Raw genomic sequence first — 16,523 nt, 5'->3', positions numbered from 1 at the left:
GCAGTTTTTACCAGTCATAGGGGAAAAACTGCTTCAAATCCACAGCGAAACCATGGTGAATAGAGACACTTGTTTTGTGTTCTTTTTAAAGTAAAAAATCTGCATGCCCCAAAAACAATTGCAGGGCTCCAGGGTGGCACTGAGGATGCATATTATTATGTTGAGTGTGCGAGGTTCCTTCATTTGACACTATTCACACACAGAGGAAAGCCCTCTTCTACAAAAGTCCAACCTATGGCAATACACTATTTGTACTGAGTGGTCTGCGAGGGGGACCACTGGGTGGCTCACTGTGTCGGCGGCGCCTGTTACGTCACTTGAAGCCGTCCTGTGCTGGCAGAAGCACCACGTGCAAATGCTGACTGGGCTGGTAATTCTGTTTGCATCCTGTAAACTTTTGCAAACTTGTAGATACATATATTATTTTGTAATTGTTTCAATTACAACTTTTAATCAATAATCATTTGAAAGCAAGCAAGATACATTTGCTGAATGATCGGGATAGATAACCTCTGGTTGTAAATGCTCCGTTTTTAATCATAAATTATCATTCCTGTTGCTCGTTCATATTCTGATGTGCCCAATTTATCTCTACATCTACGTAAAGGGCACAAGGATGGTGTTTTATATCAATAGGATATGTAGAAGCTTAAAAATTCATAAGCTCTAAGTTGTTAGGCTTCCCTTTAAATGTCTGCTCCTTTTTGTAAAGTGCCATTGCAGTTCTGTGTTCCCTGCGGGAAAAGCAAAGAGATTTTAAAGGTTGATTTTATTTATTAAGTTATATTCTAATGTAATAACTGGTGGGAAAAAGTAGGTATTTTCTACGCAACGTTTAAAGGATTTGTTCCTCAGAGGGCATCGGTGGTAATGCTGATGGACTGGAAAATTGGATTGTTCTATTAATAGTGCAGTGTGGTTATGACGACCGTGCCTGACGTGGCTGTTTTTGCTCTTTTTTTAAAGGTTATGCCTTCCTGCTCTTTCAAGAGGAAAGTTCCGTGCAGGCTCTGATAGACGCCTGTTTAGAGGAAGACGGCAAGCTTTACCTGTGCGTGTCCAGCCCCACCATCAAGGACAAACCTGTAAGGAACTTGTATTTCATCACCTTCAAGAAAACGGACACATATATATTCAATTGTGTTTAGGGTCTGTTCAAGCTGCCCATGAAAATTTCCAACTTCAGTTTCCAAACTCTCCTAGAAAAACGGGGTTGGCATGGGTAGCAAGTCGCTCTTTTCTCTGACACTGTATTGATACGGGTGCCATAGGGAAATTTAACTCTTGCTGCCAGATTCTCCCACAACTAGGGAGTCTGAAAAGGATATCTTGTGATCCATTTAATTTTGGGGGACCTTTCTAACAAAAACGGATTATCCAAAAGGGACAATCCATTTTAAGTCATTTTCTGATTTTGATATTTTTTTGCCTGTGTGTTAATTTTTGTTTGGCTTGTTTTCACAATAGGTTGAAACATTCCTTTTCTCTATTTTCAGAATAGATTATCACCAGGGGGTTATAAAGATTGTTAAACTGATCAAAACTAAATAGGGCTATTCCTCCGACAATAGCAGAGGGCAGATTGTATGCACGCTTTATAAGACTCCGTATTCAGCTCTCAAAAATACTGCCCCTACCCGAGACCAGGATGTGGCAGAAGATAAATACACATTAGTTAAGTGTTGCCCAAACCCACTAAATAAATTCCCTCTTAAGTCTGTATGAAATCTACTTACGTCCCTGGTAAGAGAACCATAAAGCTCAGAACTAATCCACTTCGCTTCCACCTTCGACTTTCAGCTTCTTTATGGGGCAGTTGGGGCTGATAGCTGTTGGCTGACGACAGCCATGCCACTTCTGTGGCCAGCTTAAACGTACGGGCAACAAAAGACCTGTAACAGTTAAACCTGGTCAGTAGAAGGTCATTCATACAACGCTCAAAATGTTGTACCCTATCAAAAGGGCAGATTTTTGCTAGTGTGGGTTATTAGAAGAGTACTCCCTAAACGTACCAGCTACTGCCCTATTTAAGAGTTTTGAAAAGTGATAGTTGTCCCCTAATTTCACAACGTTTCCTGTCCGCCAGACTTTTGGCCCCCTGGATGCTATCTGTGGATAATTTAATGCAATAACATGTTAAAAGTCCAGTAAAAGAGAACAGGAAAGGTAACCCCTCTTTTAATCCATTGATGTAGAGTCATCAAATGGGATGGTTCACTCCCAATCACAATTTGTAACCGCATCTTCCTTGCAAAAGTATTACTTATTTATGCCAAACAAGTTTTACTTGAGTAAATAATACTTCTGCAAGCAAGATGCTGTCACCTACTCTTGTGTATTGTTCATGACATCACATTTGTGACATCACTGTGGCTGGTGCATTGGTCAAGTGATGCGATATCTCTACAGATGACTTGTCATTACGAGTTCTGTTGGCTGCGATTTATCCCATGCATACAAGCACATAGATGACTGCTGGTTTTTCCCTTTGCTTGTCATTGCAGAAGGAGTAGGATGTTTCTTGTTTGTGATCTGTGTAAGGCTTAATAATATAATTATAGCTTGTAACTTACTTGTTCCATTCAGGTCCAGATTAGACCCTGGAATTTGAGTGACAGTGACTTTGTCATGGATGGCTCTCAACCGTTGGATCCAAGAAAAACTATATTTGTTGGAGGTGTTCCACGACCTCTACAAGCTGGTAAGAGGGGTCTTCTAGCTTCAAGCACTTAATCAGGAGTCCTGTCTTTTTGTCTATTTCCCATATACTTACCAGGTTTCCGGTTTATCCTTCATTATGTAAAATAAATGGTTGGCTTCTCTCCCATTGCAAGTAGTGGCAGAACAATTTCTGCTTTTGGTTTCCTGTGGGGTCTGGACCCCAGATCTACCGACAGTGTCTCGGGTACAGTTCAAACACTGAAACCTCTTCAGACACTTTAATTATCTGTGTTTTTTTTATTTTCATTTTGGTATTCCTTGGAGGAAGCCCTAGCTCGGACCTACCAGCAGCACCAACTAAAAGACAAATGGTAAAAGCGTTTTCTTTGGGCACATGTGCGCACAACTGTAAATCCTTGTAAACTCTTTGGATTGCGTGCAGAGACATGAAGCTTTTGGGTAGAGGCGTGCAGAGACATGAAGCTTTTGGGTAGAGGCGTGCAGAGACATGAAGCTTTTGGGTAGAGGCGACACCCTGACATGCACAAGTGACAGATGTATAACGCGTAAATTCAGAAACCTGATTTTATTAAAAATATAAGTCTGCAAAGATGGATGTTTTTCTATTTCCCATTATTATAAACCTAGAGCATATTTCCTCTCCCCTCCTTATAGAGATCTAAGATAAACACACACACACGTACACACACACACGTGTACACACACACACACACACACACACACGCGCACACACACGTGTGCACACACGCACACACACACACGTGTGTACACACATACACACGCACACACACACACGTGTGTACACACATACACACGCGCACGCACACGTGTGTACACACACACACACACGTGTGTACACACACACACACGTGTGTGTATACATACACACACACACACACGTGTGTGTATACACACACACACACACACACACACACACACACACACACACACACACACACACATACACACACACATACACACACATACACACACACACACACACACACAATATGCTAGAGAAAACAACCATTCGACTGAGCATTTCTTGTTCTGGAGGACCCAGCCCATCGGTGGACTACACAGAAAAAACATTGATTTAAATTAGAGCCATGTAATGCTTCATTATCCCTGCGGTGGTGCTGCAGGGGAATTGCAAACTTGCCGATAGATTCCCCACAGGGGATTGTTGAATACTAGGGGTTATGGTAGTAAGACACCCTGTGATCAGTTTATAGTTCGACAATACTTTTTTTATTAAAAGGATCTCCAACACAGATAAGCGCATAATCCTATTTCTGTAGTTTTGATCCTTATGGCTTATTCAGACAAGCGTATTATAAAAAAATAAAAAAAATCTAACCGCACACGGACCCATGCAATTCAATGGGGCTCTTCACACCGCTGTTTTTAACGAACAGTGTGAAAAAATAGAATGTGTCCTATTTTCGTCCGTTTTTAAGTCTGCAGGTAAACAAGTACTGCATGGGTGCGACTCGGACGTGAAAAATTGCAGTTTTTCACATCTGAGTTTCCACTCGTTTGTTTGAATAAGCCTGTTCTGTTTTTTATTTATTTTTTCTTTCTTTTGTAATGTTGTTTTTTCTTTTTCTAATGACTGTTATAATTGAATCTCTACATACTACACAGCCAGACTGCTGTTATCAGGGGGCGCTTCTGACGAGACAGCCAGATTGCTGTTATCAGGGGGCGCTTCTGACGAGACAGCCAGACTGCTGTTATCAGGGGGCGCTTCTGACGAGACATCCAGACTGCTGTTATCAGGGGGTGCTTCTGACGAGACATCCAGACTGCTGTTATCAGGGGGCATGCCAAACTGCTGTTATAGCGGGCTCTTCTGACGAGACATCCAGACTGGCTGTGTCATCTGGAGTACCCCCTATAACTGCAGTCTTGCTCCAGACTACATAACCAGACTGCTGTTATAGGGGGCACTCCAGATTAGGCAGTCAGATTGTTATTCTAGGGGGTGGTCTAGGCTGCTGTTTTAAGAAAGCGCTCCAGGCCAAAATTCTTGCATGTTTTTTTTCATTTTTAAAGACTGTTTTTATATAACTTTTAAGAAATTGATGTAAGTTACAGGAAAAGGAAAAAAGGGGGAGGGGGTTCTGATGAAAGAACAGATAGCACAACTAGTTTGCATGCTATGAAAGTTTTAACAATAGATGCATGTAATCAATATGATCTAATAAAGGTCTATCCGGAGAATGGTACTACTATATGTTGTGGTATAATTGCCACAGCCTTAAAATATACATTTTTCTTGGAGTCTGAAATCCGAGAGATTGATATAGATAGTAATGTCGTATTGGTGATGTCATCTCATGGTAATAAAAGTATATTATTCTTCAGATCTGACATGTGGAATTTGTTATTGGCTAGAATCCATGTTCACTTTGCAATATCTACAACCATGTCCTTTTAAAAATTCCGTTTGTGATGGTAATATAACGTTTTCTGTTCCCACCACCAATTGAATCAGTATGATACAAATGGATACGGCTTGCCACTATGCTCCTGTCATTTCAATTTCTATAGATTTAAGAGATAATCTGTATTTCCTTTACTACTTATTGGTGAGATTCTCTCCTTCATTCTATTATTGTTATTATGGATTGTGGATCTTTGCCAATTCTCTAATTTTTATTGAAGGAAGGTTTTTTAATAAAAGGTAAAACGGATAGGTCATCAGTACATGATCTGTGGGGGTCCGACACCCGGGCCCCGCACAGATCAGCTTGTCCGGTGCCTCCATGCATCAGACGTACAAGCCGGAAGTAGTTCGCTCCGGCCACGGAATAGTGGCCGAGCTGCAGTACTGTTCAAATGAATAGGAGCGGACCTGCAGTTCTGCAGCACGGCCGCTATGCTATGTACGGAGCCAACTGCGTCCAGCTCTGTACATTGCATACTGTGCAATGATATCCGATGCCCGCAGGCAGCCAGAGCAGCTGACGAGTTCGGGGTCCAGGTTTCGGACCCGCACCGATGATATACTGATGACCTATCCGGTGGATAGGTCATCCGTTGTCAGAAGGTGGACAGCCCCTTTAAGGAAAGTTCTATATAATAGTTAGAGTATAATCAAAACTTGCCTTCATAGTATATTTGTATAATTTGCGGCAACTACTGCACCATAAAGTCATGTATCAGAGGAAGTAAAAACGGTTTTAAAAAAAACAAACAATAAAAAATAAATATATATCCTGTCACTAGATCATAGAAGTTAAACTGGGTAACTGACCTGAATAACGCGGTCGCCCTTGTTTCGGCGATGTTTCCTTTCATGGACAACCCCCCTCTCCCCCGTTCCAGAGATATAGGCCACTTTTGTTTTGAATCCCTATATGCTAATTTGCTGTAGTTGGGCAGCGGGGTGAAGCGAGCTAACCTTCCTCTGATGCTGACCAATCCGTGCCAGGCAGCTTGAGGGTAGTTCACTCCCTATTGACTAACTACAGTACATTAGCATATAGGGAGCCAACACAACAGTGGGCCTTATCTCTGGAACGGGGGGGCCGGTCCTGGAAAAAAAGAGAATCAGTCCTGGAATCCGGGAGACAGTGCTATTTAGATCAGTAAACCAGTTCAACTTGTATGACCTATTGACAGGTCCTCTAAGTATATTAGCCAACTCTCTACCTGTATGCCCAGACACAAACTTCCAGAGCTCCGCTATGGAGAGCAGATTTTAGCATAGTAGGAGTTATAGGCCCCTGGGACGTAATAAAGACTTTTTTGTTGATTTTGAGCCACGGAAAAACCCTAATTACATTTTAGCTATAAGACTGCTTTCATATCCTGCTTCATTTAACATTGGCAGGCAGGGTGAATTGTTTTCTGTCATTATTGCTGTAGCAATAAAAATCCAGAATTTGGCAAGTGGCAAACTTCCTTGCTTACTTGAGCGTTGAGTGGTGCGGCGCGGACAGAGGCATCCGTGAGGTCTGTGTTAGACAGTTGTGTAATGGTAATGCTATAGCAGTGGTCTGCAGCTGTCATGAGGTTCAGCTAAAGAGCCACAAGTTGCAGGACATTGATTTATAGCTTTTGCTACATGGAAAGCAAAAACGAAAGACTATGTATGTATGTATGTATGTATGTATGTATGTATGTATGTATGTATGTATGTATGTATGTATGCATGCATGCATACAATTTGTCATCGGGGGCGTGAACTTAAGGTACTCTGACAGACCGGCTTAAGTTCACACCCTGTTGACGCTGGGCGGTGAAGACAATTTATTCATAAATTAGCATATCAGCAGCTTGAGATGAACTGCGGGAATGGGACACCTACAAAGATTAAGATAATCTGCGCTGGAATCAACGAGAAGCCAGCTATACATTTGTATAGCAGCAGATTAACTATTCTGGGGTCAGGACAGGTCTTCTTTAAACTCTGCCATACGTTTTGCAGTGTTTGCGTTTGTAAAAGTCTGATCTATTCTAATTTAATGTTGTTTAACACACCGGGTGAACACCGTGAAAAAGAAAAAAAAAATAGCCAGATTTGCTGGTTTTTTTTTTTTTGGTCATTTTATCCCCTTTGAAAAATGGAATACAGTGATCAAAAAGTCATATATACACCAAAATGGTATTAAATATTACAGCTCACCTCGCAAAAAAACCCTTAGGCCCCATCACACATCCATCGTTTTTATCCACAATTACGGATCCGTAATTGCGGATAAAATACTGATATTTCTTTTTCTATCGGCTACGGACACCTTCCCGTATATTTATGGTTGTGTGTGGGCCGCAAAAGCGCGCGACACTCCGCGGACTGACTGTGTGCAGTATTTTTTTTAATCAGAATTTTTATTAAAGAAAAATATTTAACTTTTCACATACATACAGCAGAAACATTTTATGACAACATCTACAAAAAGAATATCTAACCCCAACCCTAGAGCTCTATGCAAAAAATACATATGAAATGAGAGAAGGATTAGCACAACCACCTTTTCAAACGTTAATTCTCTGTACCACCGATTCAGAACTAAACTGTTGAGTCAAAGAGCCATCGGCACCATATGCCGGGGATCCCCATAGCTACCACACTGTTACCTAAGGGAATGTTCACACAGGCTAATTTAAGCCGTTTTTAGGGTCGTAAACGTCCCGAAAAACAGCTGAAAAATTGGAAGCAGAACACCTACAAACATCTGCCCATTGATTTCAATGGGAAATGCGGCGCGTTTTTTTACGCCTCATTTTCAAATAATAGCACGTAAAAAGACGCCCCGTATAAAGAAGCGCATGTCACTTCTTGAGCTGTTTTTGGATCCGTTTTTCATTGACTCGATACAAAAACAGCTCCAAAAATGTCTGTAAAAAAAGCCACGAAAAACGCTATGTTGATTAAAAAAAAACGGCTGAAAATCGTATAGCATACTTTCAGCCATATTTTGTTAAGCGTGTGAACATACCCTAACCTGTCAAGTTTGAGGGAAGTCTGCTTCTTGGCAACGCCTGTGATGCCATTCCTGGCGTGTCAATCCATTGTCCCCATTGTTGTTCAAGTTTATGTAACGTGTCACGTTTCAAATATCCACCCCTCTAACAATATCACAGAGTTCATCACCCCTAAAACTGTGTCTATTGACGGGAGCGCATCACTCAGCCAATGTCTGGCATTAGTTTTCCTGGCTTGGTACAATATCTTTGCCACTGCTAATTTTGGCCCGTAAACACTGCACAGACGGGCCTCACGCCACAGGAAAATAAGTGTTCTGCCTCTCATATCGTTACACCAAGTTGTTTTTTTTTTCCACCAAGTTGTTTTCTTTGTAAAAGTAGTAACTCATAAAAAAAATATTAATTTGGTATCGCCGTAATCGTATTGACCAGCAGATTAAAGTTAGCATGTAGTTTTTACCGCACGATGAACACTGTAATAATGAAACAAAAAATGAAGGAATCGTGTTGGTTTTTTTTATTCCTCCCCACGAAGAATTTTATTTCAGCTTTTCAGTACATTATATGGTACAATAAATGGTGCAATCAAAACTTAGTTGTCCCACGAAAAGCAAGCCCTTATACGCTATGTCAATGGAAAAAGAAAAACATGATGGCTCTTGGTAGGCAAGGAGGAAAAAAAAAATTAAAAATGGGGGGGCTATCCCCAGATATCCCTATCTGGAATCTGCATCCAGCGGCCGTATTAAGAGCAGGACGGGGCTCTGGAGTCGACGGTCCTTGATTATAGGTGGGTCCCACATCTACCCGACATTGACATATCCTGTGGATATGCCATAAATGGCTGCGATGGGAATAACGCTTTAAGGGGTTAAGCAGCACATGAAATCCGGGGCGATCAGTGTATGTTATTTGAGGAAAATAACCTTTGTACAGTGAATGTTTTTTTTTTATAGTTCTCAAGTTTGTGCAAAAGATAAAAAATAAATAAATTACATTTTGATGAGGTCACACTACAACTTCTATTGTACTTTAGTGTTACTTTTTTTTTTATAAGGTCATTTACAATTAGAAATGTCATACTTTGTCAATTAGAATCTATTCTGGGAAATCTTTGTCATTGTTTTTTTTTTTGGTATATTTTAAATATAAGCTGTAATATTATTATCCTTCTATTTCCCCAGTTGAACTGGCTATGATCATGGATCGTCTGTATGGTGGCGTGTGCTATGCTGGAATTGATACCGATCCCGAATTGAAATACCCAAAAGGCGCCGGCCGGGTAGCATTTTCAAATCAACAGAGCTACATAGCCGCGATCAGTGCCCGCTTTGTGCAGCTGCAACACAATGATATTGATAAACGGGTAAAGATGTTTAGTCACTATTGGTGGGTGTAGTTTACTGCCAAGTTCACATTCTTAATAACCGTATATATGCGTATAATGTAACAAATCTTGAGTTTCTGCTTGGATAAATGCACCAGAGGAGAAAGTGGTCTATTGAGAGATGAAATAAGAGATTTCTAGGGGTCTAAAATAAAACTTCCTAACAATTCTCCTCTGGTCCACTGCCGCTCATTATTTGAAAACCTATGTCGTGACGTCATTGTGGTAGACACATCATATCACATGACCACAGTAGCCAATCGCTGAGAGACTCCAACAAGTGGTAAGGGAGCTGATGAGTTTGACAGAGGGAGAATTGCGGGAGGAAGTATATTAGTAAAATAATAAGCCATCTATTTGAGGGCCATATTCTATGTCTAAAGGTCCCTTTATATGACTGCAAGACTTATCGGTTATTGGGAAATCAAAATCTTCCAGTCTTGCTGACGGGGGACATTGTGCGGTCTATGGATCCTGCTTAGGAATAGGTGTAGTTGTAGGGTGCGCAGTGGTAGCACCTAGAGTCTGAGGCCACAACTAGTATTATTATAGAAGACCCCCAGTATTATACGTGGCACACGGTAGGTGAGGGGCATCTAGGCTTCAACCAAAGCAACTGATTCTGGAGTTCAATAGTTTCCTATAGAATCAGGTTTATTTTACTTTCCAATATAAAACGTATTAATAAGAGGCAAACCCCATCACAAAAGGTGTAATATAAAGTATAAGTAAATTTTACGCTTCAGGGCCAGATGACCTCTCATGGCCTTGAATTTAAGAGTGTGTGGCAGTGGTTTTTTATTCAGCAGAACATCATCTTCTTCTTCTTCTTTTCCATCTACCGGTTACTTGAAAATCACTTGTGCAGAAATAAATGTTATTTTTCCTACAGCTCCTCGATTCCAAGTCTTAAGCTCGCACATTTTATTGTGGTTGCTAATCTGCCTAAAATATCAACCGCAGCAGCAGCACACGCCTCCGAATTAAGAGTCTGTATCGAAGAGTCGTGCAACTCGCTTGCCGTTTCCTTTCCCAAAAGAACTGGAGCGTTTCATTGCCAGATCATTATCACTGATACTGCCAACATTGCGAAGTCCAGAAAGATGCAGATCAGACCCCTTTAACCCCGTCCTTCATGGGTGACTGTTCTTTTATTCATTAGCAGGACAAATCTCTCTCCATTGACACTACATGAAGTAGAATAAATATGCCCATCCCCCTTCATTGAGGTGTTCGTCAATAAAAGAGAAAAAACCGATAGCAGGGTCTGATTTCTTTATAGTTGGCAATTCAAGATCCCATCCATTCCCACATTGCAGATTTTTGAGCCAAAGCCAGAATTGTTTTAAAAAGAAATGGGAAATATAAAGGAAAAACGTAGACCTCTCCTACCCCCTGGATTCACTTCTGTCTTTGGCTGAAAAATCTTCAACAAATGTGTGAATCCAGCCTATGATGATGCCCCTATGTAATATGTGTTGTCAAACATTCATCGTGTGTCGGGGTTTCCGTTAGTGTGAACAGAGCCTTAACTTGTGTGTTTTTGAATGCTCTGCACATACTGGTGCCATGACTAGTGTTCATAACCGAGCCATGACCGGTATGAGGATCCATTTTTAAAAGGATACATATTGACTTTATAATGGGGTCTGCCAGTGTTTTGGTGTGTTTGATAGAAATAAAAATACTGCAAATTGCGCCATTCTTGCCGTCAAAAACACGAGAGCCCCAACAGAGCAGAGTAGCCGAATTCCTATCTTTGAAAATACTGCCTATTCTTGGAAATATTGCAGCTTTAGTCTCTATAAAGAAAAGAAGGTGGGAGCTGCCATGCCGGCTTTTATGGCTGCACAGTGATTCTTTTTCCACATGGTCTTTATTATAAAGTATTCTTCTTTTTATTACCTCTCTCCATGTACTGTAATTCCATTCTCTGATTTTGTAGGTGGAAGTGAAGCCATATGTGTTGGATGATCAGATGTGTGATGAATGCCAGGGCACACGCTGTGGAGGGAAGTTCGCACCCTTCTTCTGCGCCAATGTCACCTGCCTGCAGTATTATTGCGAGTACTGCTGGGCCAGCATCCATTCTCGTGCTGGCCGGGAGTTCCACAAACCACTGGTGAAAGAGGGAGGCGATCGACCGCGCCACGTTCCGTTTCGCTGGAGCTGAGAATTGCACATGTCACACGCAGAAGATCGAGGGCCATGGAAACCATTGATGCCCTCTCGGATCTTTGGAAGAAATTGCTCTTTATGTTCTTTTGTTTTATAAATGTTATTATTTACAGCCACCTTACTGTACTTATTGTCCAGTATAATGCAAACCTGCAGAGTGTAACTGTTCTCAATTTTGCACTTCGATAGATATATAGATCTATCTATAGATATATATAGATATGTATATCTAGATAGATATATATAATTTATATATACATACATACACCATCTGTTTGGTAACTTAATTTTCTTCACAGATGTATTGTCAGTAGAGACCTTTCATTAGGCTGGTACAAGTTCCTCTCCCTTCCAGGTTGTTGTGGGTGCGGTGAAGAATTCTTCTTAGAAACTGGAGCATGCACTTAAGTATCTGATTCACGATTTATATTCTCCTCACCTATAGAAACTGATTTACCAAAGGTCTCAGAAGTCATATGTGGAAGATGTAGCAAAAAAAAAATAAAAAAAAAATATTCCCACAGTAACATCAGTCTTACACCATAACCCGTGCAATTCAATATAAGAAATCCTTTGATCTTACAATGTCCTTAGCTTGGTATTTAAAAACCATGTCTTTTGTAATAAGCTTATGTTAGAGAAATGATATCTTATATACAGTGAATCAGATTTTTTTTTTTATTTTCTGTTTTTGTTTTATTATTTTATTGAACAGGTTGGGTTAGAGAGAGAGAGACCTTTTTAGTGTTATGTAAATGTATGCTGCAATAGCTTTGCTGCTATTAAAATGGTATTGACAATACCAGAATACTCTATTCAGGCTAGGGTATCTGTGATTTAAAAAAAAAAGACAAAAAATTTCAAAAACATGTAATGTATAATTACAATGAAGTTAAAAGAGCTGCTGGAAATTGATATAAAGAACTTCCGAGGAAGGTCGGTTTACTTTTTCGATGCATGTTTGATAATTCAGATTACTGCATGCAATACTATAGCACATCATATACAACTTGACCACAAAACAAATAAAGGAAGCATCTACTTAGACCAGTAATGCTAAATAAAGTAAAATTGACTCAAATTATGGCTGGAGGAAGGCATGTCTATCTATAATGCATCTAAATAAATGGGGTCAGTTAATTGCGAATTTTTTTTTCATTTTTTTTTTCTAACTACCGATCATTAAAACTAGATGTAGGAAAGAAGTCAAAGTAAAAACAAAATATGGTAGTCATTAAAAAAAAAAAATAAAAAAAAAAATGCGGTGCTGTTATATCGTGCAATTTCTTTTATGTACTAAAGTGATTTGTCATGTACTGTGATCAGATGTAACTTAAAGCCTCTGTGTATACCTGACAGCTTGTTAGTTATTTTTTTAGTTACAAATCCCTCTTTTTATATCCCTGTTGTCTTATTTTTAATTAATTTTTTTTACAAAAAAATAAATTGTAATTTTTTTTTATATTTTTTTTAGCGGTTATAGCCCTGGATTTACACACTTATTATTATTCCAATTTTTCAGACACTACCAAAAAAACAAAAAAGTTGAGACTATTATCTGTGGGGCTTACCTGCTGGGCACAAGTGATGCTAAAAGAAATGTCCACCTTGAAAATATAATAAATAAGGGTAAGGTTTCGTTCTTCTAATGACAAAACCGTTATCCTAGACGTATCCTGTGAAGCTTGAAGATTTGAGTCCTGCTAACCGTGGGCGTTTTACTTAGCACAAGGCTGTATCTTCTGCAGATTGTAAATAAAGTATTCACAATCCCCTTGCCCGAGTTCACACTGATCGTTATCTGCAAAAGATAGCATGTCTATGCACAGAGGGCATCATTCTCGATCGTGACCTGGATAGGATTTAATCTTAAATCCTTTGTGGGTTTAAAATTATTTATTGTGTTTTCCCCATATATTTGTTTATATGTTCAGTTGAGAATGTTGGATGAGGGAAAAAAATATTTTTTTATATATATATAGATATATATTTTATTTTCTTTTTTGCTTTTGATTGTTCTATTCTAACAAATATGCTGGGCGTGTATAGTAATGCACCCCTATAATTCATATTTACATATCCCTTTAAAGCTAATTGAAGCTATGGTAACTTTGTTTAAAAAGGCTATTTTGTCTCCTTACCTTTTTTGTCATCTGTAAAATGTATTTTGTTATGCACTACTCTTTGTATCTGGGCAATTTTTCACAGTACGCTTCTATTTTTTTTTTAAGAGAATCTTTTGACATGATCTTTTGCAATACCTCAAATTTTGAATATAGGAAAGAAATATTTTCTAAGTAAGTTTATTCAGAAATATATATATATATATTAATTTAATTTTTTTATTTTTTTTTTGAAAAATGATTGAATATTGCTATTTTTATTTGTTTTCATGCTTATTTGCTTTTTTTGTGTGTGTGTCTCAGAGTTGAAGATTTAGAGCTTTGTAACTTTATATAATAACATAATGAAACAAAATCTACCTAATTATTTTGTAAAAGATTCGGTCCCGCTTGACCTCACGAGAAATAGATTTTAAAAGCTTTGGCCACCCTTGTAACCATTTTTTTAAATTTTGTATTTGCGACTTTTTTTTTTTTTTTTACCAAAAAATATTTTTTTATTTGTCTTGATTACAAATCTCTTACAACTTTGTTTGCAGTCTTCAACCATGGAGACACATCGGTCTGCATGGGAGCTGTAGACACAATGTGTAGGCAAATGGAAGAGTGTATGAATGCAGGACCAGTCTCCTACTTGGTCATCTAAATTTTTGTTAGCAAGAAGTAGGAGACCGATGGAAGAGTGTATGGGTATGTGCACACGCTAGCTTGCTTTTACGTCTGAAATGACACTGTTTTCAGGAGAAAACAGCTGCCTCGTTTCAGACGTAAAAGCTCCTCCTCGAATTATGCGAGGCGTCTTTGACGCTCGTAAATCTTGAGCTGCTCTTCATTGATTTCAATGAAGAACGGCTCAAATTACGTTGCAAAGAAGTGTCCTGCATATAATGTATATAAGTGTCCTGCATATAATGTATATAAGTGTCCTGCATATAATGTATATAAGTGTCCTGCACTTCTTTGCCGAGGCAGTCAATTTACGCGTCGTCGTTTGACAGCTGTCAAACGACGACACGTAAATGACACGTTGTCTGCACAGTATGTCGGCAAGCCCATTCAAATGAATGGGCAGATGTTTGCCGACGTATTGTAGCCCTATTTTCAGACGTAAAACGAGGCATAATACGCCTCGTTTACGTCTGAAAATAGGTCTTGTGAACCCAGCCTTAAACTGGAGGGTCAGACTTGACAGGGTTTGTTTTACTTCAACTATGGAAACACACGTGTATACAGCTCCTTTGCAGACCGTAAGAGATTTTTAATCAAAGCAAAGCTGCTTCATCTTCTATTTTAGATGTTTGAGAGAAATAAAATAAAAAAAAATGGTTTCAGAGGTGGACATATCCTTTAATAATTGAATTCCTGATGCACACAGCTTTGTCTATAACTGTGTTCTATTAACGCTCAAAGCGAAGTTGTAAAACGTTAAAAAGTATAGTTTCCCTTAATTTGTAGATTATAATCAAGTGTTGATTATACGTGACTGACCAGAATGGTGAAGGAGTTCTTGAATTTGTATTTTTTCTTTTTCTTTTTTTAAAAAAAAATGACTTTTTTTAGTTTTGTTAAATTATGACTTTTTTTTTATTTTTATTTTTTTACGTCCCTGATTTGTAAATCTATTCACCCCTAGTAGATTTGAATATTTAATGTATTTGCTGTAAGAGGAATCCGCATTTAGTTTTTTGCATGACCCTCTTACAACCGAGTGGTTTAGCAGGGTCCTTTAGGAAAAAATAAATAAATATTTTTTAAACGTGTTTTGAATTGCAACTTGACTGAATTGTTGGATGTATCCGTTCAGTTAGTTGCCTTTCCTCTGTATTAGACTTGAATTAGTCACTGTTTTGAAGGCAGACTTAATCTTATTTGTTGTTATGTGCAATACTGTTTGTACTGTTTATATAAAAAGTGTAAAAAAAAAAAAGAAAAAAAGGCATAAATCCTTATTGCAGATTTATTTTCATTGCAAACATTGTGGATTCCGTAAGATCATTTTCTACTGTCTAATATGTACCTTTTTCTTCATGCTGGTATTTTTTCAATAGTAATGTAGCCTTTGTACTGAGACAATTTTCATTGTTATTTTTAGAAAGATTTTTTGCTAAGAAAAAAAAAATTAAAACATTTTACATATTTTTCATTTTTTATTTTGTATTTCCTTAGAGTGCTTTCTTCAACCATTAATAACTGTCGTTCCTCGGAGGTACTTTCAGATCTGGTCAATGTCATTAATATTATTTTGTATTTTTACTTGGAATAAATTTAATTTTATTATGCTAATTCTTTAAAAAGTTTATTTTTCATTTTATTTTTGACGCAAAAAACCTTTGTAATGTTACTAAAGTGACAATTTTTTTTGACAAGCAAAGCTTTATGTATTAACTTGCTGACGTGGTTTACAATGGTGTGGCAGTGATGAAAATGGTTGGTTATGTAAAGTGATTGAAACAATGTAATGAACAATTGGGCAATAAAAAAAAAAAAAGTGAAGCAGAAATATATTTTATTGTTGAGCCGAATTTCCTTTTCCTTACGTTTCTAAAAATAAAGAAATTGTGGGCACATTCTTAATTATTTATTTTTTACATTTCCATGCTGGGAACTAATTTCAAATGCCCTTTTGTGAAAGACTGACTTAAACGGCAAGTAAAGTGTATATATATTAAAGAAGTCCTGTCACTAGGTCATAGAAGTTGAACTGGTTAACTGAC

At 38.4% G+C, this 16,523-nt stretch overlaps 1 protein-coding gene across 8 annotated transcripts in view; it reads left to right on the top strand.

The window, feature by feature from the left end:
• Positions 1–16,305, top strand: part of CPEB3 (cytoplasmic polyadenylation element binding protein 3) — a 94,344-nt gene extending 78,039 nt beyond the window's left edge. For 5 of the 8 annotated variants that reach the window (XM_075840995.1, XM_075841000.1, XM_075840996.1 and 2 more), the window contains 4 exons: positions 967–1,085; positions 2,587–2,701; positions 9,306–9,510; positions 10,401–11,425. In XM_075840995.1, coding sequence (XP_075697110.1) covers positions 967–1,085; positions 2,587–2,701; positions 9,306–9,510; positions 10,401–10,632 — 671 coding nt within the window. In that variant the 3' untranslated portion in view covers positions 10,633–11,425. Of the gene's footprint in view, positions 1–966; positions 1,086–2,586; positions 2,702–9,305; positions 9,511–10,400; positions 11,426–11,453 lie in introns of those variants that run through there. The other 3 variants (XM_075840997.1, XM_075840998.1, XM_075841001.1) reach the window with 2 other exon arrangements.
• Positions 16,306–16,523: the final 218 nt, after the last annotated feature.

This window comes from Rhinoderma darwinii, chromosome 11 (assembly GCF_050947455.1).
Source record: "Rhinoderma darwinii isolate aRhiDar2 chromosome 11, aRhiDar2.hap1, whole genome shotgun sequence".
In the NCBI taxonomy this organism is placed as follows: Eukaryota; Metazoa; Chordata; class Amphibia; order Anura; family Rhinodermatidae; genus Rhinoderma; species Rhinoderma darwinii.
This window is presented reverse-complemented; position numbering and strand designations above follow the sequence as displayed.